At 36.6% G+C, this 26,776-nt stretch overlaps 1 protein-coding gene across 4 annotated transcripts; it reads left to right on the top strand.

The window, feature by feature from the left end:
* The first annotated feature begins 1,055 nt into the window (after window positions 1-1,055).
* Window positions 1,056-26,653, top strand: ihhb (Indian hedgehog signaling molecule b). 4 transcript variants are annotated; one of them, XR_012407171.1, is made up of 4 exons: window positions 1,056-1,996; window positions 19,174-19,435; window positions 22,433-22,710; window positions 22,820-26,653. XR_012407171.1 is itself a non-coding variant. In NM_131088.1 (3 exon segments), coding segments are annotated over 3 exon segments (1,239 nt in total). In that variant the 3' UTR covers window positions 23,497-23,729.
* Window positions 26,654-26,776: the final 123 nt, after the last annotated feature.

Here is a 26,776-nt window from a genome sequence, read left to right as displayed (position 1 = left end):
TAGCCTAGTTTGAGGCGAGTAAATGGGATTTCCTTGAGCACAAATAAATGTTCTGCTTCATTTTCCGGGTCATGTTCCATAAAATTGTCTTTTGGATGGGCGGAATCTCAGACCACAAACCCAACACACATTTTCCTCTGATGTCTTTTTGGTGGTTCCTTTTGTTACAAAAAACGTTTAATTCTGTATTTGTTTTCATTTTATATTCCTAAAAACGTTTTGGTTAACCATTTTACCTTTAAACCAGATGCATCTTTATTTTCTAATGCGACTTGTACAAATATATGGAGCGGATAATGCCAATAGTCCAGTCTGACTCTGCAAGACTACTTTAAGATCTGCTGTATTAAATATGAAGTGAGCGATGCTTTAAATCTATAGTTGTAGACTGATAATCTTTTTTTTTTTTTAACCGTAGTCTTTTTGCCGTCCGCATATGATTTTCTGAAGGCTGGCCAAAACAGCCTCTAATTAAAATGCAGTCAGGAATACCAGTAACATCTTCAAGCTGTCAACAGTGCGGTCACAGCAGACCAGAAAGAAATGTCTGCGCCACTGAAGGAGACACACAACTGTCATGATTTTCCTACCAGTATCGTTTGGTAATGGTTGTGGCATTTAACTGGTGATTCGTCTTCAGTGGAGAAGCCATTAGTGTTATTTTCAAGACATTAGAGTATATTTTTTGTTTGTAGAATTTAGAAAATATATTTGTCACACAAACCCATTTCATCTAAAAATGTGGTCACAAATATAATAAAACCAAAGAAATAATAAAAACACCAAACCTTTAATAATTGAAACTATTTTTATGGCTTAACTTTGCACATTAGTAACAGTTTTTTTTTTTTTGAAAATAATAATAATAAAAAATACATATATATATATACAAAAACTATAACTAATTTTCAATATGTTTTTAGTAGCCCTGTCAAAACCTTAGTGACTCTGTAAAAGCATGTGTGTGCGCGCGCGCTGATGTGTTTGCACTCCACGTCTGCTGACGTACCGCTGTCAGGCAGGCAGTACATCAGTATTGCAGGACTGGACACTTCAGGGTCCGAGAGAGCAGACCTGTAATGCGCCTCCTGTTTGTCCGCGTCTTGGCAGCCGCCGCGCGGTTGCGGCACTGGGGGAGAAGAGCAGGGCTGATAAAGCGCGTCCGCCTGAAGGGGTGGAGAGGAGGGCAGAGACAGACAGAGGGCAGGACTGCCAGGGTGCGGCTGCTTCAGTAGCATCTGAGCTCGGGTCACTTCCATTTCCACAGTGCACATGTCAAACAGCCGAGCCGGGAGCCAGAAACCGCTGCGGGGACGCGCACTCTGACCGCGGCTCTGCGCAACCAGGATCCGCCTGCAGGCGACTCTCAGCGCGCGTGCCAAGATAAACGGAACTTCTCTATTTATTCCCCCTGTCTCCGCTTTGACTGAGAGAAAGCGACTTTTACAGACCTGAGAGGAGGACCGACGGTCTGGCAAGCGAAGTCACCATCGACCGAGTCCTGGGTCTGTCGGGGTGTCTTTCCTTGCGCAAAGGGATGGCGAGAGCCAGGTGCCCTAATAAACTGGTCCTCCTCCCCCTCCGGTGATCTTGCACGGGGTCTGAAGCTGAGATTGGGGGGAGGAGGGTCGCTTAATCGTTATCTTCACCGTCTTTGACACTCCATCTTTCGGAGTGCCCGCTGGCACCGGTTGGCATGAGACTCTCCACGGCAGCGGCGCTCCTCACCGGCTTCATCTTGGCTTTCTCGCCGGCGTACGACGGCTGTGGACCGGGCAGAGGTTACGGCAAGAGACGGACTCCGCGGAAACTCACGCCTCTCGCCTATAAGCAGTTTAGTCCGAACGTAGCCGAGAAAACGCTGGGGGCGAGCGGGAGATATGAGGGGAAGGTCACCCGCAGCTCCGAGCGCTTTAAAGAGCTGACGCCAAACTACAACCCGGACATCATCTTCAAGGATGAGGAGAACACAGGTGCGGACCGCATGATGACACAGGTGAGGCATACGCACGAGCAACAGACAAAGTCGGCCAAAATATTTTTATTTATTACTTCGATGGGGTTTTATTACAAAATGCTTTATATACACTTGCAGTGAAATGATAATTCTAATCCACACGGTGTGGTTTTCTTTCTTCTGTGCACATTAAAGATTGTTTCTTTAGTAAAGTCTTTACAATTTAAGTGACTGACGAACTGTTGCAAAACTGAACTGATCTCATTCTAAAATATGACAACAGTTACATTTTTTATTTTAAAGTTATGCCTTTAAGTGTCTTTATCAATGTCATGATATAGTGCTGCCAGGTTTGAGCCTATATTTTTAAAGATTTTATTACTAATTACTCATTTTTACAATCACTGCTGCTGTGTAATTTACATTGCTTGAATGTGCTGCACATTAATTCAGTGTAGTGCTGCTTAAAGTGATAGAAACTGAAAATTCTGTCATCATTTACTCACACTTCACTTGCTCCAAACCTGTTTGAGTTTCTTTTCTCCGTTGAACACAAAAGAAGATATTCTGGTGACCAATTATTTCCATATATTTGTTTTTCCTACTATGGGATCAATGATTACCAGTTTTCTGCTTTCTTCAATCTGTCTTCTTTTGTGTTCAGATCAAGAAATAAACTCACAAAGGTTTGGAACCACTTGAGGGATAGTAAATAGTGAGTAAATCTTCATTTCATGGGTGAACTACCCTTTAAAATTAAGTTTAATGGATAGACTTCCATTCAAAGTGAAAGTAATATAATTCAAATAAACTGCAGGGATTTCTGTTAATGTGATTTACTTGAGAAGAGTTTTTCTTACACTTGTTAATAGTCTTGTTTCATTTTCTATAGACAGGAAAATAAAAAGCTTTTATGTCCAAAACAAAGCTTTTTGCTGAGCTTGAAAGGTTCCTGGAGGCACTTTTTTGGGTTCTTCACATTGCCACACCGGCGGAACCCTCTAAAGAACCTCTAGGCACCATTTCAAAAGGGGCAGTTCTCTGAGGAACTTCAAGGGTTTCTGGAGGAACCCTCTTATTAAGAATGACCAGGTCTAATAACAATAACTTATTATAATTATTGCAGCAGTTGTTGTTGTAATTATAATTGTTTTGAATGTCAAAATTTAAGAGTCTAATGAGATTAAGTGACAGAAAATTGAATTAGTCCCCTATAATAATTATCATTTTCATAATTGTACATGCCTGTGCATGTTTTTGTCTCTTTTCTGTGGCCCATTTGTATTTTAACCTTTAAAATTACTTTTACATTTTCATATTTTTTCACAATTTCCCAGTCAGTCTCCTAACAAGTTACCAATTAGACTCTAATCAATGATATTATTTTGTGTTCACAGTGAGTCACACACAAAAAAGAAAAACACACATTACATTTCAAATCATTCAAAAAGCACAAATAACTAAGCAAATGAACATGCATCTCATTTTCTGGTCGCTACAATTGTCCACCCCCCTACCCTCTCTGCAGGAACCATTATATAAGTTTACAGATCTTACAGTAACTTTTTTGGAACTTAAGTTCCTCTAATAACATTCAAAGTGCTTTAAAGTCTTAGTATAAAGAAACAGTGACTCCAGAACCTCAGTATTGACAAAAAGTACTTGTAGGATCCTAATCACTGCAAAAGGGTACAGCAAGTTCTGCAAAGACTGTCCGTGGTTCCTTGAGGAACTGCTTTTTGAGAGATAGAGCTCAGAGGCACTTTAAATACATTCTGAAGTTCTTTGAGTACTCAACAGGGTATTTGAAGCACCTTACGTTTTACAGTGTAATTTGCCCATTGCATGCGTATGTTGATATGATTTTATCACTGGGAGTTCATGAGTAGCTTTTAAATGTGTGACGGAGTCAAAACAGTGTCAAGAGCTCTCTTTATCACACTGGTGAAGGAAGATCTGCTTCAAGATGCATTTGCAACGGCAGTATTAAACTAAACAACATTACGTGTGTTTACTCATAAGTGTGCTTCATCATTTTGTAGTATAATGGTCGCGTTTTGACATCATATGCTGTTTCTGGTCCATTTAGATGTCTCTGGTCACATTATTTTAATCAAACTGCACAACAGTAAGTGTGAGACTTCTTATTTAGTGTTCAGTCTTCGCTTATATGAATAAACCGCAATAACAGAGCATGCACCAGAGTTTGTTTGAATGTTTTTTTTATTTTTATCTTTTTACCATTTTATCTCTATTGTGCATCGAACAAATAGTCCAATATACTCAAATCTTAATGTTTCATGACAGAAATGTGCATGCAACACTGTCCAGACATCAAAATAAAACAAAAACAGGATTCCAGAAGATAATAAGAGACATTTTTATTCTTCATAGCCATAATGTTAATGAGCAATTGCAAGCAAATGTCAACCATGCCATGAAAAAAAAAAGTTTTTACCAAAATTCGAAACTCGTTTCTAAGTTTATTTGTGTAAGCAAGTATTTTACAGTACTTCAGAAATACTCAAGAATGTCTCTCAATGTTTTCAAACTATTCTATTTGATTTACCAAAGTCACACAAGTGGCAATTTCACAACGTTCACATCCATAACAGAGAGGCGTCACATCAATAACGGCACTTTTTCCTCATAAATGCTAAAATGTCAAATAAAATAAAATCAGTCAAATTTGTTCTATACAGAGACAACTCTCATCTTTTTGATTAGCATTATTTCTTTGGGTTGTGCAGTTTAATTACTACAAAGAATGCTGTATACCTGTAAACTCGCCTACTTTTTTGGGCACATCCATACCGCATGTTTATTTACTTCATTTGAAGTACAACACATCTTTATAGACTGATATTTTTTTATCCCAAAACTCTGTGATCAGTTGTTTTGGACAATATAAACAAAAGTTTCAAAATAAGGTTAACAATGACTTTCCCTGTGAACTTATGTCTTGAGTTTTTACTGAAAATGTCACATCCATAACGCTGGAATTGCTCTACTCATTACAGTTCAATAGATGTGTCAGAAATGCATCTCTTTGCTGCAGATCTTTGTTTGTACATATTTCCTGCTGCTGCTTTTACACCTTTACGCAACTGTAAGCTTGTATGTTTATAAAAGTACCATCACACATAATTACGCACATACAGCAAACAAATTTAGCCCAGCACACAACACTGTTTTGGTTATTCTGAAGTCTCTAGAGGTGAATGCTAAGTAAGCTAGGGCTAAACTTTTTTTTGGGCCTGACCAGATTATCTAAGACAACTGAACAGCCAATATGAACACAGAATGACGACAGTTCATGTATCAGTGACAGTTCTATGTTATGATATTTAACATATACTGCACTATTTGTAATGCTATTATTCAATTTAACAGTGCAGTGCCCATTTTATTTGTGCCACTTTATAGATGTGTTCATGTTATTTTCTGAAATTCTGGTCGTTTTTGACTTTCATCCAAAGTGACTTGACATAACAGTGACAGATTTGAAATAGTGGTTTATTGTTAGAATATTTACTTTATGGTTTATGGCGATCTGGGAAAATGCCTTCATAAATAATCTGTTCTTACATCAGAAAACCCCTTTTAGTCCGTTCAGATTGGCATTTTTGAAATGATGCCAAATGCTCATATTTCCTGCGGCTGCTTTTACACCTTCACGCAATACTTCATATGTTGTTAAAAGTACATCACACACATACAACAAACAAATTTAGCCCAGCACACATCACTGTTTTGGTTGTTCTGTATAGGTATCTTTAGGTGAAAGCTAAGTAAACTAGAGCTAAAATTTTTGAGCTCTGACCAGATTAGCAAAGAAAACTGCTAATGTGACCACAAAATGACGACAGCTATGTTAGATTTTTAGTTTAACTCTGTTTTTTATTTAAATATGTTAGTCAGAGAGCCACAGCATCAGATACACAGAATCATTACACATCAACTGCTCCAATGTGGTGGTAGAATACAATTTTGCTCACGTTTTCTTTCTCTCTGAATAAAACAATATAATTACATATTCATGCATTAAGGAATAAAACAAAAACAAAACAACAACAACAACAACAACAACAACAACAACAACAGTACAGAGAATAAATGAATACAAATACTCAAAGGGTATAACAGTAGAAAATAAAATATATATTAAAAATAATAATAAAAAAATAAAAAAACACTCTCCATTCATAACTATGCCAGGGGCAGGGAAAATAAGTTAGCTATATACTTGCATACATATACACATACATATATACATGCTTATTTATTTTTCATTTTTATTTTAAAGTGTAAGAGGAAGGGTTGCTAGATAGTGTCAAATTTTTCAGAATTACGCTATGTTAGATTTTGAACATATATTGCACTATTTATTCAATATAAAGTACAGTGCCTATTTTATTTGTGCCACTTTATAGATGTGTTCATGTTATTTTCTGAAATTCTGGTCATTTTTGACTTTCATCCAAAGTGACTTGACATAACAGTGACAGATCTGTAATAATGGTTTATTGTTAGTATATTGACTTCATGGTTTATGGCGATCTGGGAAAATGCCTTCATAAATAATCTGTTCTTACATCAGAAAACCCCTTTTAGTCCTTTTAGATTGGCATTTTTGAAATGAAGCCAAACGCTCATATTTCCTGCTGCTTCCACCTTTACACAATTTGATTTGATTTGATTTATTTTTGAGCAAAAATATCATACATAAAATATCATAAACAAAAAGAACACATTTCAACATGATTCGAAAATGGAGTGGGATGAAGCACAAGCTTATTATTTTCCCACTCCATTTCCACATACATCATCTGCTATTACCTAAACTTATCTCTTCTTTTACTTATCTCTTCTTTTTGCATAAAAACATATTTTATAATATTGGCATCTTTGACATATGTTTGATTCCACATTCATATGTTAAAAGTACATCACACACATACAACAAACAAATTTAGCCCAGCACACATCACTGTTTTGGTTGTTCTGTATAGGTATCTTTAGGTGAAAGCTAAGTAAACTAGAGCTAAAATTTTTGAGCTCTGACCAGATTAGCAAAGAAAACTGCTAATGTGACCACAAAATGACGACAGCTATGTTAGATTTTTAGTTTAACTTTGTTTTTTATTGAAATATGTTAGTCAGAGAGCCACAGCATCAGATACACAGAATCATTATACATCAACTGCTCCAATGTGGTGGTAGAATACAATTTTGCTCACGTTTTCTTTCTCTCTGAATAAAACAATATAATTACATATTCATGCATTAAGGAATAAAACAAAAACAAAACAACAACAACAACAACAACAGTACAGAGAATAAATGAATACAAATACTCAAAGGGTATAACAGTAGAAAACAAAATATATATTAAAAATAATAATAAAAAAAAATAAAAAAACACTCTCCATTCATAACTATGCCAGAGGCAGGGAAAATAAATTAGCTATATACTTGCATACATATACACATACATATATACATGCTTATTTATTTTTTATTTTTATTTTAAAGTGTAAGAGGAAGGGTTGCTAGATAGTGTCAAATTTTTCAGAATTACGCTATGTTAGATTTTTAACATATATTGCACTATTTATTCAATATAAAGTACAGTGCCTATTTTATTTGTGACACTTTATAGATGTGTTCATTTTATTTTCTGAAATTCTGGTCATTTTTGACTTTCATCCAAAGTGACTTGACATAACAGTGACAGATCTGGAATAATGGTTTATTGTTAGTATATTGACTTCATGGTTTATGGCGATCTGGGAAAATGCCTTCATAAATAATCTGTTCTTACATCAGAAAACCCCTTTTAGTTCATTCAGATTGGCATTTTTGAAATGAAGCCAAACGCTCATATTTCCTGCTTCTGCTTTTACACCTTTACACAATTTGATTTGATTTAATTTATTTATTTTTGAGCAAAAATATCATACATAAAATATCATAAAAAAAAACATTTCTACATAATTCAAAAATGAAGTGGGATTAAGCACAAGTTTATTATTTTCCCACTCCATTTCCACATACATCATTCGTCTATTAGCTACAGTAAACTTATTTCTTCTTTTACTTATCTCTTCTTTTTACATAAAAACATATTTTATCCTTTTGGCATTTTTGACATATGTTTGATTCCACATTCATATGTTAAAAGTACATCACACACATACAACAAACAAATTTAGCCCAGCAACATCACTGTTTTGGTTGTTCTGTATAGGTATCTTTAGGTGAAAGCTAAGTAAACTAGAGCTAAAATTTTTGAGCTCTGACCAGATTAGCAAAGAAAACTGCTAATGTGACCACAAAATGACGACAGCTATGTTAGATTTTTAACATATTTGCACTATTTATTCAATATAAAATGCCTATTTTATTTGTGTCACTTTATAGATGTGTTCATGTTATTTTCTGAAATTCTGGTTATTGTTGACTTTCATCCAAAGTGACTTGACATAACAGTGACAGATCTGTAATAATGGTTTATTGTTAGTATATTGACTTCATGGTTTATGGCGCTCTGGGAAAATGCCTTCATAAATAATCTGTTCTTACATCTGAAAACCCCTTTTAGTTCGTTCAGATTGGCATTTTTGAAATGAAGCCAAACGCTCATATTTCCTGCTGCTGCTTTTACACCTTTACACAATTTGATTTGATTTGATTTATTTTTGAGCAAAAATATCATACATAAAATATCATAAACAAAAAGAACACATTTCAACATGGTTCGAAAATGGAGTGGGATGAAGCACAAGCTTATTATTTTCCCACTCCATTGCCACATACATCATCTGCTATTACCTAAACTTATCTCTTCTTATCTCTTCTTTTTACATGAAACATATTTTATCATTTTGGCATCTTTGACATATGTTTGATTCCACATTCATATGTTAAAAGTACATCACACACATACAACAAACAAATTTAGCTCAGAACACATCACTGTTTTGGTTGTTCTGTATAGGTATATTTAGGTTAATGCTAAGTAAACTAGAGCTAAACCTTTTTAGGGCCTGACCAGATCAGCCAAGAGAACTGCTGTGAACACAGAATGACAACATTAATGTTAGATTTTTAACATATACTGCACTATTTATTCGATATGAAGTACAGTGCCTATTTTATTTGTGCCACTTTAATAGATGTGTTCATTTAGTTTTCGGAAATTCTGCTCATTTAGACTTTCATCAAAAGTGACTTGACTTATAACAGAGACAGACCATCTGGAATAACGTGGTTTATTGTTAGTAGTATATTGAGTTTATGGCTCAATCACTGTGGACTTTGCTGAATGGCCTTTTCCAGGACCCTTTGTTCAGGTCACTTTTCTTTTACTACTGTCTCATAGATGAAAAACGGACACCGGTGTATGAGGACCACGGTTATTGTTGTTTTAGTGAAAATCCTTGAGTTCATTCAAGGTTTCAGCTCTTTCAGTCTGCAGAACAGAGAATATGGGGGCAGGTTTCGTCAAATTAAAGACACGGTAGTCGTCAGGTTATTTTATAACCGCATATTTGAACTTTCTCCCACGGGGCTCTTGCTCAATTTATGTGAATGAATGAACGCAAAAGGGGTGACTGTCAATAAAACGACGGGAAAGGAAACCTGAAACGTTTAATTAAAACAGTGCCGCTGCTGTTTTAAGCGCGATTGGAAAAGAAAACATTAAACTGCCCTTGTAGATTGAGCATGACCTGTGACTGTTTTAATGTTTACCCGTATGCTTCAACACGACCGCTTGTGATTAACGGCACACACCCCCCTTTTCTGACTCTCAGATATTTTTTACGACGTTGATGTGGTCCCGAGTGGAATTTATTTGACTCCAATGTCCCCCTCACCTTCAGGTATTTATATCAGCTCCTTTCCTCTGAATGCCAGCACGTTAATGTCCATAAAGCCATGTGGGAACTCGTAGATTTCACCCCGTCTTTACCTGTCACCTCTCCGCGCTCGTTTACCTGACCTTCCCGCGATTTATGAGGGCGACCGTTGGAGACAACCTCGGGTCTGTTTTTCCTTTTTATTCTGCTACTTTTTGTGTTTGTTTTCGTAGCGTACGTGTGTAAAAATAGTCGTCGGCTTCACATACGTTTAAGCCTTAATTACACACATATTTTTCTCCACCTTATTTTTGATTTTCCCTCATACAGGCTCGAGTGTTCAGGGCCCCGCGCCGCCGGTGAATGTTTGTGTAGCCCGCGGTCAGTGTGAAGGCTCTCCTCCTGAAAAACCCGTCGATCTCCGCTTTGAAAGCAAAACTAACAGAGTTCACGGGCTGATTTATGAAGTCCAGTTCACTTTTGCAACCACAACGAAAAAAGCTGAAATCCACACCGCTATGTGAATAGGCATCTATTACAGCTGGCCGAGACGCTATTCTTATCGTCCAATCCGGAGACGCGCTCTAGGAAAATGCCTTCATAAATATTGTATTCTTACATCTGAAAACCCCTTTTTGTCCATTCAGATTGGCATTTCTGAAGTGAGGCCAAACGCACATATTTCTAGTTAACCATAAACTACTGTTTCCTTCTGCAGGTCACTGTAAACCGCTTCTGCAGTTTAAGAGTTTATCAGTCAGGCTCTTTGAGATTCACTAAAAAACTTCAAGATCCAGAAGCGTATTAATTTGGGGAAATGGGAAAAACTTTAGATTTTTCATGTAGAGTGAGCATAATATGTCCATAATTGTTTCTGTCTCACAAAATCTCAGAAATAAAAATATCTGAATTTTCAAAGGAGATATTTTAAAAAAAGTCCATGCTGTTCTGTTCCATGTAATACGATATTTCCAAAAATCTTGGCATGTGCCATGAAACAAAAGTTGAATCTGTATATAAATTCTACAAACTTTTTCACAAATAACTGGCTATTCATACGCTAAATAATGCTGAGTTGTTCCAAATTTAAAAGAAGGGCACCCATGATAAATATCTACTTTTATAAGCTGTTTGGACAGAACTGTGTGCATGTATAGTGTTTCCACTGTCATATTGGGAGTGATATAAACACAATAAGTCTTTTTTTTATTTCCTGATATTAAAATGGTACCCAAAACCCAGTGATTTGAGGCCCACTGAAATGTGAGGTAGGAGTGTGGTTTTTCCCTGCCCACCAAATTGATTGACAGGTGCCATGTTTCCATAATAACATCTATACACATGTCCACAAATAAACTGGGATTAAAATATCTGTTCAACTCTCTGTGATTTTTTTTAAGTTTAAAATGTTTTTAAAGCATGTTTAATAAAGATAGTAAAATCAATATCTAATTCTAAACCACTATGATGGCCACAGCCGCATGGTGTCAGTAAATAAAAAAATGATAAAATAAATAAATAAATAAACACATATATATATATATGTATATATATATATATATATATATATATATATATATATATATATATATATATATATATATATATATATATATATATATATATATATATATATATGTGTGTGTGTGTGTGTGTGTGTGTGTACGGCATTTGTGTGTGATTCATCGTTTCAGAAAGGCTTGAATAAACTCCACCACAAATGCATCAAATAAACCTACTTGTTAGGTTTGATCTATGTGAGAATGGCAGGCATGAATGACACTCGCAAGAGAAATTTAAGAGAAATTTAAGATGTCAAAAAGCATGTACAGCGGCCTCTGGTGGATTCGCAAAAACAAAAACTGCAAGAAGATGAATGGGATGTATTTGGCGCTCTCCAGAAATATATAGCGGTGCGTTTTCAGAATAAGCCTGAGTTTAAGTAATTCTATTCTTGTTTATGAGGCTGTTTGCTAAGGTTTATTTGTGTTTAGTTGACTAAAGATGGCAAACAACCCTCTAATTCCGTCAAAACTAGCTACGTTTACTATTTTATGTCAATTCTGTTATTTGTCTTCATCCGTATATGATAAAACGAAATTGATACGTCAAATTACATATATGAGATCTTTTGTGTTGACATGAAAACGACATGTCTGATTCCTTTTTCAAAAATATTAGATTTTTATGTTATTTTCCAAAGTTCTGTTACCAACGTACACACTTTCTCTATCGAGATAACTTTCACAAACACAACTTTTAAGAATTCTGAAGAATAAAAAGTCTTTAACACCAATAGGCTTCCAGCTATTTCTGTTCCATGTAATGAGCAACTGCCTTTTTTAAGACATGGGGGGAAAATATTTTTGTCTTAGAATAAAACATTTAAAAAATAAATATTGCAAAAAGCAGGTTTACGTCAGGACGATGAAATCAGAAACGCAAAATGCTTTTGTTTTCTGCAGCGCTGCATAGCAGAGGCTTTTAAATGAAACATTTAGTTTCATGTGTAGCCATAAGACTTTAGATTTGGAAATGCTTTTAAAAATCTGAGAAAAACACACAATTTCAATGGGATCTCTAGAAGAAACCAAATCTTGCATGTTGCACATATATTTTTACATGGTTCTGCATACAAGCAGTGTTGGTTCACTTTAAAAAGGTATTTAATAATTACTGATTACATCAACAAATCTGTATTTAAATTACTTGTCTAATTAATATGTCAGAAAAGTAGTTTAATTACGCAATTGGGAATTGAATTGCTTGACTCAAAAGACATTAGAACGTCTAAAAACTTGAAAGATTTAAAGTTTAAAGTTGGTGGTTGGGTGTCGCTGGGGCACTTCAGATCCTTTTGGAAGGGCACTTTCTATCCAAGACTAAAAAGGGCATGTGCACTGAACAGGTTGAGCCCTATGTGTGCACGTGCCTGAAGCTTTGATTTAACGGGCAACTTTCCGCATGGGAGTCGGTTGCTCTAGCAAGGAGGCTAAAGATCATGGCCTCTAGCATCTGTCGTCAGATGCACAGAAGTGAAGTTTACCTGCACAGCACTTTACTAGCTGACCTCTGCTACACTCATTCCACTAAACCTCACTCCCATCAGGGTCACAGCGCCAATGTAACCCTACCGGTCCTACTGCCCCCAACCCGTTCCGAGCTGGGATCGATCCGGCGACTTTTTGCATGGGAGTTGGTTGTTCAGCCAAGGAGGCTAAAGACCATGGCCTTACTAGCTGGCCTCTGCTACACAACACACACTGTAAAAAGATCTGTAAACAAACACACAAAGACACACGCTCACTAACTTTTCTTCAGCTTATTCCCTACTCCCAGGGCTCGCCACAGTGGAATGAACCACCAATTACTCAATCCAGCCGCAACCCAGAACTCACAACACAACCCCTAGTGCTGGGAAACACCCCCACACTCTCCCATTCACACACTACATTATAAATAGCTGTAATAAAAATGAACCGTATTCCCTTACTTTACCTTTTCAGTGGTGAATTAAGTCATTTAATTACAGTAACCGGTTACTCTGTAACTCATTACATCCAGGCATGCATATTGAAGTGTGGGAGAGTGCATTATCATTGTTGATGTTTTGCCTGTAGTCTAAGCATTCGCTTCTGTACATGTTTGGGTTTCAGCGACACTCAGAGACTCAACAGAAAAACCAAACACACTTTTGAATCTCCTTTCCCTGTTCCATATACCGGCCCTGGACTATATGATGGTCCGAAATCCATACAGATGCAGCACGGCTCTGAAATAAGAGCTTGTGGTTTTGGGTCAAACCAAATATGGACAAACTAAACTGTAGGGTTAAAAACATATATATATATTTAAGAAAAACAACAACAACAACAGACTGTTGTCATATTTGAACCAATTATTTTTAAAACAACCTAGAATTTTGTTTTTTAGAGTGTAGTTTTAGTTGTTTGTCTTAAAATACACCAATTATTTCAGGATATTTCAAATATTTGTTGATATTTGACAGTAAAAAGTAGCTTCGATAATTCCAAGCAGCTTCGAATTATGAATGTTTAGTATCTAGTATAGCCAATTTTTAGATCACACTCTACATAAATGTTTCATTACGTTTTCATACTAACGTATTTACTGACATTTACTAATTATTAACATTGTGTGAAGAATTTAATAATCATAATTCAACATTTACTAATGCATTATAAACATCCAAATTTCTGCTTGTTAAAGGTGCAGTATGTAAGTTTGACACACAGTGGTGAAACTAGGTATTGCATGCATGGTTTAAAACACGCGAGCGCAGGTTGCCAGTTTAACACCATCAACAGAAGTGTGCTTTACTATTGAGTCTAAAGGCTGATTTAAGTTCTGAATAAAAGCAACGGCATGCAATAGAAAGAATATTTTCCATATTAAAAGGAGTTTTTGAATTAACCAAGACCTTAAATTTTCACAGTATTTTAGAAATGACTTCTATTTCTTGCAGCTGAACAACAGGATAAACTGACAATGAACACCTCAAGTACACCTCATGTGCTTTATTCAGTGTTAAATGCTAATAGTGTGAGTTTGAAGGCCATTTTACATGACAATTATTGCCATAATACTGAAAGCAGCAGCAGATAGTTCAGCTCAGATCTTGAAAATAAAATAAACAGTTTGAAACTGAACTTTAGAACATATCAGTGACTCGGCATCTACATTTAATAATGTTTAAGAGGTTTAATATGTTTTATTTAGATTATAAACCTTATCACGTTGTTGGAGTGCAGTGAGTGCACTATTCTGTGCTTCTGAATGGCTGTATTTAAATTTCTGTCACGTTTCGTCTGGTGCAAACAGCACAAATTTTTAATCACTGCGTAACTCCTCACGTGGTATGTTATTAGGATACGGGGTTACAATATAACCTGCTCACCTAATGTTTATGTTCATATGATTTAAATTTATTTGCTAATTAATAACCAGCCTCACGTGGAACTCTGAATCTGCTTCTCACTTCGGAGTCTGCTACGGTCCACCGGAGGTCGCATTTCGATCGCGAACACACTTTGGGAGTCTTCCTGACTGAATGAAACACGCAGTTTTCCATCAAGGCAACCCAGGGTGCTGAAATATAATTGGCAAAACTGGGAGTGGTCTGGTTAATAAACCAAAACTAAGCAGCCCGATCTCTCGAGAAAACGTAAGTATATTACATTTTGCCAGTTTAGTGGCTAATTTGAGTTCAGTCGTACGAAATGGTACGATTTTAAAAAGGAGGCGTGGCACCTAACCCCACCCCTAAACCCAACAGTCATTGGGGGGTGAGCAAATCATACTAAAATGTATGAATTAGATCCTACGAATTCATAAGAATTAGCCACTAAATAAAAAAGTTACGAATTGCCGTGAGATTGTGTTGAAACAAAGACACATGTCCCGGCACGTAACAGACATTTTCAAAGCAGAATATCTGACCAGCATTGCTTTTCAAATAATCAAGAATATTCACTTAGCATGTTTCTTAAATATCTGCAAGCATATTATGATATTTTCATGCTTCAGAAGAGTCAAGAGCATACATACAGCACCTTTAACATTAGCTAATGCACCGTGAGTTAACATGAAATCCATACAGATGAAGCACAGCTCTGAAATGCAGATCATAACAACAAATCACTGAGCTCAGAACTCAAACAGATCATCCGCAGAGCTTTATAAAGTAGCTATTGAGTGGAAAGGTGGGTCTCCAATTCTGAGGACAGAAATAGACGGTTTGATGGCACGGCTATGTAGTGAGGACTTAAAACAGCGACATCAAAGAATCTCTGCCGTCACTCAGTAAGCAATTTGTGACCACTTAGTTGGTGGTTATCCAGTGACCTTGCATGTCTCGTGGCCTCTGGTTGAGACGGGGATTTATCAGGCCATGGGCTCCGAGTGTTTGTGCTAACCACAAATGCGTCACTTCTACAAATGCCCGCCGGGATTATATTTGCCATTGCTCACTGCGTTTCTCACCTAGCAACTGCCCGCCACTGGCTTTTTCGCACGAACTCAACAAAATCCATGCTTCTTGAAGGAAATTCACAAAGTGGAGGATAGTTTCATAGTCAGGCACGCAAAGCAAACTCCTTCTGTTTGTTTAATTGTTAACTTGGGTTTCAGAGTTCAGTTGGGTTTAAATTCTGTCACACTTACATTGTGGCCTACATTTTTATGCCTTTTGTTAATATTTTATTCAAGATTAAAATATTGATAAACAAGATTATTCAAGATTATAAGATATTCATTCATTCATGTTCCTTAGGCTTAGTCTCTATTTTTAGAGGTTGCCACTATGGAATGAACCACCAACTATTCCAACCTTTTTTTTTTTACGCAGCAGATACCCTTCCATCTGCAAACCAGTATTGAGAAACACTCAGACACACTTATTCACACACACACACACACACACACACACATACAATACGGACAATTTAATTTATTCAGTTCACCTATAGTGGATGTCTTTTGACTGTGGAGGAAACCAGAGCACCTGGAGGAAACCCACATGAACACAGGGAGAACATGCAAACTCCACACATAAACGCCAACTGACCTAGCCTGGACTCGAACCAGCGACCTTCTTGCTGTGAGGCAACAGTGCTAGCCACTGTGCCGCCCATTTGAAGATATTCATTCATTCATTCATTCATTTATTTTATTTTCCGGCTTAGTTCCTTTATTAATCCAGGGTCATTACAGCGGAATGAACCGCCAACATATCCAGCAAGTTTTACGCAGTGGATGCCCTTCCAGCTGCAACCCATCTCTGGGAAACATCCACACACACACTCATTCACAAACTTATACACCATGGACAATTGAACCTACCCAATTCACCTGTACCGCATGTCTTTGAACTGTGGGGGAAACCGGAGCACCTGGAGGAAACCCATGCGATTGCAGGGAGAACATGCAAACTCCACACAGAAACGCCAACTCAACCAGCAAAGGCTCGAACCAGCTACCTTCTTGCTGTGAGGGCGACAGCACTCATTCAATGGAGCGAATGTTTACAAGTGTTGAGTCCCGTGAAGGTCCAGATGAAAGGTTTTGTTTTGTGTTTACCTCATGGTCAAAGTTGTTGTATGTCCACCGGTTCCTGCCTCAAAATGAGCGAGTTTGAGCCACTTGTACATTGAGGAAGCATTCATAAAAAACAAAACACCAGTGAAGAAACTCGACACAGAGGAACATAAACACCTTCTGCCAGCTAGCGTTTTAAAAGTGTTATTGCAGAGCAACAGAAACAGAGCACAGAAGTATAAATGCATGGCAACGCGTATTCGTGCAAGGCGTGCACCGTGGGTCAAGCCGATCACAGAAGAACAAACCAGGCTTCACAGTTTAAAACTGTGGTCACACTGCACTTTTCACCCCATAGGCTTCCATTCATACCTATGCGCATGCAGCATACTGGAAATGCAAGCTTGTGCAATGAGTTTCGCATGTCACTGGGTTCCAGAGTTCAAGCTTGACACTTGGCAGGGCCATGTAGAGATCCTTTAATGTGCTCAAAGTGAAGACCCGGGGTGGTGATCTCAAACTGAAGAGTGGGTTGGGGGTAGGGGTAGGGGGATAGGGATGTTTGGGTGTTAGGGATGTCTGGGTGTTGGCGATCGAGAACTGAAGGGGCGCTTACAATAATTTGAGGGGCACTTTCATGGGATTGCGTGAGACCAATAGGATCAAAATGTGACTGCGCTTATCTTTTATCCTGCTCCTTTCCATGACAGAATCGAACTTGAAAGGGTTCGATTCTGGTAAAGAACGGTTCCAGAAAAGCAGGTAAGAAAAAAACAAGTGAATTAGAGGATGAGAATGTGGTAAAATCTGAAAATGTGTTAAAAAACCGGCAGCCGCGAGGGCTTTTTCTGGATTGTTTTAGAAAACACTATCGGTTGGGTTTAGGGAAGTGGGTGTTCAGGTCAATCTGTGCTTTTGAAAACACTATCGGTTGGGTTTAGGGAAGTGGGTGTTCGGGTCAATCTGTGCTTTTGAAAACACTATCGGTTGGGTTTAGGGAAGTGGGTGTTCGGGTCAATTTGTGCTTTTGAAAACACTATCGGTTGGGTTTAGGGAAATGGTTGAGCAGGTCAATCTGTGTGAAAAAAATGGTTGGCTTTTAGTAGCTCTGCACCATAGAATTTTTAGTTGCTAGTTCTGATTGCTGACCCACCAAAGACTGTCCAATTAGAGATGAGGCGAAGATGAACATTTGTGTGAACAGCCTATTTATTGTCACCACTCAACTGACTGGATTGTTGACACTTGTGTTGTGGTTTTTCTATAATAAAAACACAATGAAATGAATATGAATATACATAATGATAATCAAACTAATTACAATAGTAAAATATAGCCAATTACACAGCATGAAACATTAAACTTGATAATAAAATAATGTGCAAATGATTGTGGGCAAAATGTGACAAGCTGCTAGTTCAATATACTTCATCATGCATGTATGTAACTTGATACCTTGTTAACAGAGCCCAGATTGTACAGCGCCTCACTCACAAAGGCTATAATGGCGCATGCGCCTAGCAGATTGTTTACAACAAAGGATTTGGTGACACTTCAAATAGGAAGATAACACAGGCTGATAAACATTAAGTGGAACTCTAATACACACAATATGTGAATATATAGATATATAGAAGTGTTAAAATATGAATTATGGGGTACTGTCACACTTATTATGGATTAACGCACACACATCACAGCATCGCAACGTCACAGCCATGTCCCGCTACATTAGAAACTGAAAATCTGTTTGGGAGGGGAAGATTGCGTAGTCAAAGATCCTGGATGCTGATTGGCTCTGGTAACGTGTTCTGGTGTGTGCGGGCGCCTCGTCATAAAGGACTAGAGACAGAGGTTAGAATTGTGCTTATAAGCTACAGCCTTTTTACACTGTGCTTTTGAAAGCACTATAGGTAGGATTTAGGGAAGGGGGTGGTTGGGGAATCAATGACCTCTCTAATAATTCAGTCAGTCAACAGCGGCCTCTGGTGGAAGAGCAGGTGTGGATGCCACTCGCGGGAGAAATTTGAGATCTTAAAAAGCATACAAAGCGGCCTCTGGTAGTTTTGCGAAAACAAAAAAGTAGCTCCTGGACATATTCGGTACTCACCAGAAATATATATAGGGATTCAAAATGAGCCTGGGTTGATTTTTTTATGTTCAATCCACATGTAAGTTTGTAAAATCGATTAACTGTGTTTGGACAACATGAAGGTATATTGTGGAACCCAGCATTTTTTACAGTGCATTTAACAATAATAATATCTGATTGTGTTTGTCATTTGTTGCTTTTGGCAGCGCTGCAAGGATAAGCTGAACTCTCTGGCCATCTCGGTGATGAACCTGTGGCCCGGTGTGCGTCTGCGTGTGACGGAGGGCTGGGATGAGGACGGACATCACTCTGAAGAATCTCTGCATTATGAGGGCAGAGCGGTGGACATCACAACCTCGGACCGCGATCGCAACAAGTACGCCATGCTGGCTCGTCTTGCGGTGGAAGCAGGCTTCGACTGGGTCTATTACGAATCCAAAGGCCACGTACACTGCAGTGTCAAATCAGGTGAGAGGACGCAAACTAGTCCTTATAAATGAGCATACACAGTTATCAGATATTTTTCTGAGCAAAACAGGGAGGAACTAAATAATCTAAATAATTCTAAATAGTTAAAAAAAAAATGTATTTCCCAAATGATGTTTAACAGAGCAAGGAAATTTTCTTTAATATTTTCTATAATATTTTTTCTTCTGGAGAAATTCTTATTTGTTTTATTTTGGCTTGGAAAAAAAGCAGTTTTTAATAATAAAAAAAAACATTTTATGGTCAAAATTATTAGCCACTTCAACCATTGATATACAATGACGTGCCTAATTACTGTGACTTGCCTAATTAACCTAGTTATGCCTTTAAATGTCACTTTAAGTTGAATACTAGTATCTTGAAAAATATTTAGTCAAATATATTGTACTGTAATCAGGGCAAAGGCAAAATAAATCAGTTAATAGAAATGATCTATTAAAACTATTATGTGTAGAAATGTGTAGAAAAAAAAACTTATTTCCTTTAAATACAAATTGGGGGAAATAATATACAGGGGGTTAATAATTCAGGAGGGCTAATAATTTTGACTTCAACTGTAGGTATAGGTCATTAAAAATGAAATTAAAACCTGTTGTCTACTCTGACCATAAATGTAGGTATGTAGGTAAATCAACTTTTTGGTTTGGTAAAATTTTAGATCAGATTTTTAGATTTTAAGCTACCAACTTGTCTTTGGTGATTCATACAATATTAGACAGCAGCTACCAGCATTGTGAGAATGAAAAAAATACGTTACTAAAGATGCACTGAGGCAAAGCAAAACAATTATCTATTCAAGAAACTGCACATTATTTCTGAACATTTTTGCCAATAGCTTTGACTGGCATTTTCTGAATCTTCAAATACAAAGGTTTAGGCTGAAAATCTTCTTTGATGTTCTGTTTATTAATAAACGTCTCCTGCATCTTTCATTGCTGCCATAAAGAAGTATCTATACTAATATGGATATGATGCAGATAATAATTATATAGTATAATTACATAGTATATATATATATATATATATATATATATATATATATATATATATATATATATATATATATATATATATATATACATACACACACACACACACACACATATATATATATATATATATATATATAATATATATATATATATATATTATATATATATATATATATATATATATATATATATATATATATATATATATATATATATATATATATTTTTTTTTTTTTTTTTTTTTTTTTTTTAAGTCCTAATATTAATTTCGTCACAATTTTGACTTAGCATTTATAAGTTAAATTCATAATTATGACCTTCAAATTTATGATTTTGACTTGGAAACAATTTAATTAATCATTTAAATTTAATTTCTATGGTATGCTATAACTTTTCATTTTTATCTCAGACTTTTCACTTTGTCTTTGTTTATCTTTAAAATCAATTGCTGTCAAATTTTCTCAAAAATTTTCAGTTTTAATTTTTAGGTTGATTTTGGGTTTATTGCATTGAGAAAAGTGGGTGTTGCTTATGGCACTGTTTAGGATGATTTATTTTTATGAAAACATGACTTCAGATAATGAAAGGATTGCTAAGGCATTTGTGACCCTGGAGGACATAACCAACCTTATATTGCACATATATATTTCTGGAAATAATCAAAAATACATTGTCTGGTCAAAATAAATCTCTCTTTAATGCCATAAATCAATAAAATGATGAGTAAAGTTAATGTTCCATGAATACCTTTTGTAAATCTTTAAGCTTATTTTTTGGTTAGTAATATGCATTGCTAAGGAATTAACTTTACAGGCAATTTATACATCATTTTTAGATCCCTCACATTCCAGATATACAAATAATTGAGTCAAACAGTCCCCTACATCAATGGAAAGCATATTTATTCAGATTTAAGACTAATTTTGTGGTCCAGCGTCATTTGCATTTCAGATTATATACTGTTTTTTTTTCATTATAGAACAGTTTTAAAGCCAGATTTACTAAAATTACTTTGAAGAATAAAAAAATGAAATATATTGATTCATTTTCCTCAAATCAATTCACACTTATTAACTATATAAAACAAAAAAATATGCTAATTTTAAATCATTTTAAGCTAACCATAACTAACAAAGCTTCTCACAGTCATGTAATGTGAGAAGATGAAGCCAAGCTTTGAGTGCATGTCTATGGAGACACAAGGAATCACGTCAGGTTCCTGGTTCAGCACACACTATTGATTATTATGGGCTTTCTAATAAATAGAGCCTTGGACGATTCATCTTATGGTACCAAATATAATTTATTTGCGTCAAAAGATTAGATTTAAACAGCACAGGCTTGCAGCACTGGGCCGTATAACAAATACACACTCTATTCACCATTTCTAACATCTACTTTCACCTTTCTTACTTTCCTGCTATGCTTTACCCTGATCCTTATTTTCATTCAAGACTACACAGGCTTCATGTAGCATTTAGCTTTTAGCATCGATAACATGCTATTTAATATGTTGTAATGCTAAAAATGAACCAGGATGGGGACAAAACAGTGGGAAAGCAGATTGTAAAATGTAAATTTCTATTACTTATAATGTAGAATACCGATTTAATTATGGCAAAAACATCATTAATAAAATATTGTGTTTTAGCCATTAGCAGGACCACACAATGCCAAAGACTTGGGATAATTAGAGCCCTTGCACTTTAGAAACTAATACATCTGCATGCTTGTTTATTAATATTAATTAATTCATGAATTAATACTTCTGCTAATAATTAAGATAAGAATAATCATCTACTTTGTTTAAATCCACTCTGCTTTAGCAAAACAAAGTCTACAAACTACATATAAACATGGCCAATATTGGTTTTATTTGCATATATTGAATTTCATAATAAAGGCTTTAATATTCATGATCTCTTTCTCTGTTTTCCCAAATTTCCCTTTCTTTTCCCCCTCTTTCTCCTGTTTTTCTTCTGCCCAGATCGTTATGCAAATCAGCTGTCCCTGACATGATCAGAAGAAGCATATAATACTGTATATTGTTATGTATATACTGTAATTTGTACAAAATCCTATAGTCCAAAGAGGAAAGACTGCTGGCAGTGCCAGTCAAAGTCAGAATCAGTCCACTAGGAGGCGCTCAAACCCCAATGAAGAGGAAGTAAAAGTTCCACTTTGAGGATCCTATTTACCACCTGAACCAGTCTTGAGGAAAACCCCATAGGACCAAGCAATGAACGAAGGGTGGAAAGGCCAGAGGTATATCAGTCAAAAGTGGAGATTAGAAACAGGGCCAGGGCACTGAATCCGTTCTACATCTAAATGCTTTCCCTTTTCTCTCCATTCCTCTCCTCCATTCCTTCCGTAGAGCATTCAATAGCAGCAAAAACAGGCGGCTGTTTTCCTGGAAGGGCTCTGGTGACCATGAAGGATGGTTCCCATCGACAAATCCGTGATTTGCGGGCAGGAGACTTGGTTCTGGCCTCTGAGGGAAGCGACGGGACAGGAGACCTCATCTATAGTGAAGTCCTCACCTTTTTGGACCGTCGCCCCATTACCCAGAAGCACTTCTATGTGATCCGCACTGAGGATGGGGCCAGCGTGTCTTTAACAGCGGCTCATTTACTGTTTATCAGGGTTGGAAACTGCTCCAACAGGGGGGAACCCAAACCAGGAGCAGTCCGGACGATATTTGCCAGCGATGCTCAAGTGGGTCAGTGTTTGCTGCTGGGTAAACTCAGGAAGCGTTTTTCACAGATCACTCATGTTGGGGTTCGGGAGGACCAGGGGTTATACGCTCCACTTACTGCTCATGGGACTGTAGTGGTGAACGATGTGCTCACCTCTTGTTATGCTGCGGTGAACAGGCAAAGACTTGCTCATTGGGCTTTTGCACCTCTACGCTTGCTGTATAGCTGGACCGGACCAGATCAGGTCCTTAAGAATGGCTTACACTGGTACTCTCAGGTCCTGATAGGTTTGGGAAAACTACTGCTAGAATCAGAACTCTTCCACCCTTTGGCCTTAGAGGCAACAGAGAGATGATGGATTGAAATGAAACGCAGGGATTGGTGGAGATAGTTGTCAAAAGACATGATCACAAGCTCAGGGTTTGTGATGTAAAAGGTCACCTTGATGTCAAAACGACATCAAAAACACATTAAAAATGTCAAAAATGGAAATTAATTTGATGTCAGTTGAACAGTGTTGCCAACTTAGTGACTTTGTCGCTATATTTAGCGATAATTTTAGACCCCCCTAGCGGCAAATTAAAAAAAGTGACTTTTTTTGGTGTTACTAGACATTTTTATTGACTCTTAAGTGTCCATACTGTACCGTTCTCACTGATCTGCTTCTCCTTTGTTTTAAATTTAACAATTTAATTTGACAGGGGCGAAGCAGTGGCGCGGTAGGTAGTGCCTTTGCCTCACAGCAAGAAGGTCGCTGGTTCGAGCCTCGGCTCAGTTGGCGTTTCTGTGTAGAGTTTGCATGTTCTCCCTGCATTCGCGTGGGTTTCCTCCGGGTGATCCGGTTTCCCCCACAATCACCAAAGACATGCAGTACAGGTGAATTGGGTAGGCTAAATTGTCCATAGTGTATGAGTGTGTGTGTGAATGTTTCCCAGGGATTGGGTTGCCGCTGGAAGGCATCCGCTGCTTAAAAACTTGCTGGATAAGTTGGCGGTTCATTCTGCTGTGGTGACCCCGGATTAATAAAGGGACTAAGCCGACAAGAAAATGAATGAAGAATTTAATTTGAACATTTATTCTTTTCTTGTTCACAATCACAGTCATATTTTTGTGAGTTTCGGTACAGAGATTTCTGCAAATTCACTAAACATCTATACTGATTAGGGATGTCCCGATTAAGTTTTTTTGACCTTGAGTCCGAGTCATTAGATTTTGAGTATCTACCGATACCAAAACCCGATCCGATACTTCTAATATACATAAAAAAATTAAAGAAGAATGAAGAAACAGTTCCAGGATGGAGTCAATCCATTGTGCGGTAAGGCTTAGTAAAGACATGGGAGCTATGGTTGAACTCAATATGTCTATGGTGAACGAAACATGGGGTACATCTTATAACAGGACAAGTAGTTTGTCTAAACTCTTATAAAGAGCTGGCAGAGCTTTCTCTGTGAAATAGTGGCGAGACGGCTTTTTAAATTGAGGTTCTACATTTGTTTGAAGGTGTCTTATCAGGTTTGTTGTGTTAAATGAAGCATTTTCCTTTCCACCTCTTACAATGTCAAGTTTACACATCTCACAATACATATCAATGGCAATGTTGTCGTCATCATCTTTATAATACATCCATGCAGACCGCAGATATACTCGCGATTTCTGCTTTATATATATATTCGAGTCCTGATCAGGAGATAACCGATTCCGATCGAGTCTGAAACTGCATGATCTGGCTTGATTTCCGATCATGTGATTGTATCTGGACATCCCTAATATTCAAACAACAGTACATTTAATTAAATTGACATACATACATACATAAAGCATAGTGCAAATATAAATACCTTTTTATTAACCATAGGCTGTTAAACAAACAGAAATGGTTGGACGTGATGACGTCAGTAATATGCAAATTGACATATAAAGAAATCTAGTGACATTTAGCGACTTCTCAGACAGAGCTTAGCACCTTTTCATTCAAAATAGTTGGCAACACTGCAGTTGACTACCTAGATATCAAAAAGACATTAAATTAACATCAAGCATGATGTCAAAAAACATCCACACATTGATGCCCCTTTGACTATAAAAATAATGACAGAAAAACTATTATAAGAAACGTTTCATTCATCTGAAAGCTTCCAATTTTACACTACATGTAAACTACACTCTCAGAAATAAAGGTACAAAACCCATCGCTGGGGCTGTACCATTTTTAAAAGGTACATCTTTGTACTTTACAGCTTTTTTTTTTACACCTACAATGGGTGATTACTTAATGATTTCTGAAAAGAAAGGTATTTTAATATATCATTAGAATTACCATATTTTGTTTGCACCAATAGCCTAGTGGTTGAGTGCACCGACATTTAGCACCATGGTGCTCACAGCGACCCGCGTTCGATTCCCGGCTCGAGGTCCTTTGCCGACCCTACCCCTCTCTCTGCTCCCAATACTTTCCTGTCTGCAACCTTATCTGTCCTTTCCAAATAAAGGTAAAAAAAACCTCAAATAATTATAAAAAAATGACCATATTTTATCCATATAACCGACTGAAGATAAAAATAGTCGTTTTTAGTTACAGCCTTTCGTTTTTTATTTTTTTTAATTTTATTTTTTATTGTGACCCTTGGTGTGATTACATTATATTAAAGACACAAAAAGTGTCTTGTTTGATTTTATGGCACCGGGTTAAACTTTCTGGCACATTTACAGCACTCATATACATTCTTAAAAATTAAACAAAGAATAGACTTGGGCCTATTTTTGCATGTAAGGTTTCTATATTTATAACCACGACAGAGGATAATTGGGGGTCTCGAGTCATTGTTATTTTAAGGGTCGCGGGCTGAAAAGTTTGTCTACTTAAGGTACTATAAGGTACACATTTGTACTTTTTATGTATTAATATGTACCTCTTGAAAATGTACCGCCCTAGTGACAGATTTTGTTTTTTCATTTCTGAGAGTTCACTGTGATGTCAAATTGACATTTATTGGCATCAGAAAACATCACGAATCAGACAGGACTGTCCGGTCAATTAAATTAGTTAGATATCAATTTGATGTCGTTTTGACACCTAGGTAGTAAATTTTCATTAAACTAGTTTGCATTTTTGACATTTATTAATGTGTTTTTTTATGTTGTTTTGACATCAAGGTGCCCGCTGGGTTAGTTTAATTTCATTTACACACCTTCAGGTCATTGGTTTAAAACACAAATGATGATGTTTTTTTATCAAATCGAAGAGATTTTTTAAAAGTCTGTTCACCCAAACCTCAAAACATGAAATATTCATAAAGAGATTAGCAAAACATGCACACTTACTCAAGTGGTTTACAGTCATTTAGGGAGAAACATTGTACTTATAAGCAGGGTGCAAATTATACAGGTGATTGGTGGGGGTCTATTTTTCAGTAAGGCTAATGTTAGTTTGTGTAAAACAAGCTGAATCAAATGTATGTATTTATTTAAATCACATCTAATTTATAAATAAAAACGTATTTTAAGTTTTCAGTGTTTTGAGGGATATTTAGTGTATTCTGCCCAACAGTATACACTGATTAGCTGTTATAGTAGTTACTGTAGGATGAATTATATAAACTAAGGATCTATTTTGACTTTACTATATCTTCTGT

Source organism: Danio rerio, chromosome 6, assembly GCF_049306965.1.
Source record: "Danio rerio strain Tuebingen ecotype United States chromosome 6, GRCz12tu, whole genome shotgun sequence".
Taxonomy (NCBI): Eukaryota; Metazoa; Chordata; class Actinopteri; order Cypriniformes; family Danionidae; genus Danio; species Danio rerio.
This window is presented reverse-complemented; position numbering and strand designations above follow the sequence as displayed.

What these genes read in the sequence shown, in the direction of transcription:
- ihhb (XM_073952573.1), top strand. Translation starts at nt 19,213, where the DNA reads ATGAACCTGTGGCCCGGTGTGCGTCTGCGTGTGACGGAGGGCTGGGAT. An exon ending in ACACTGCAGTGTCAAATCAG is followed by an intron (nt 19,436 to 22,819) that starts GTGAGAGGACGC and finishes TTCCTTCCGTAG; the next exon opens with AGCATTCAATAGCAGCAAAA.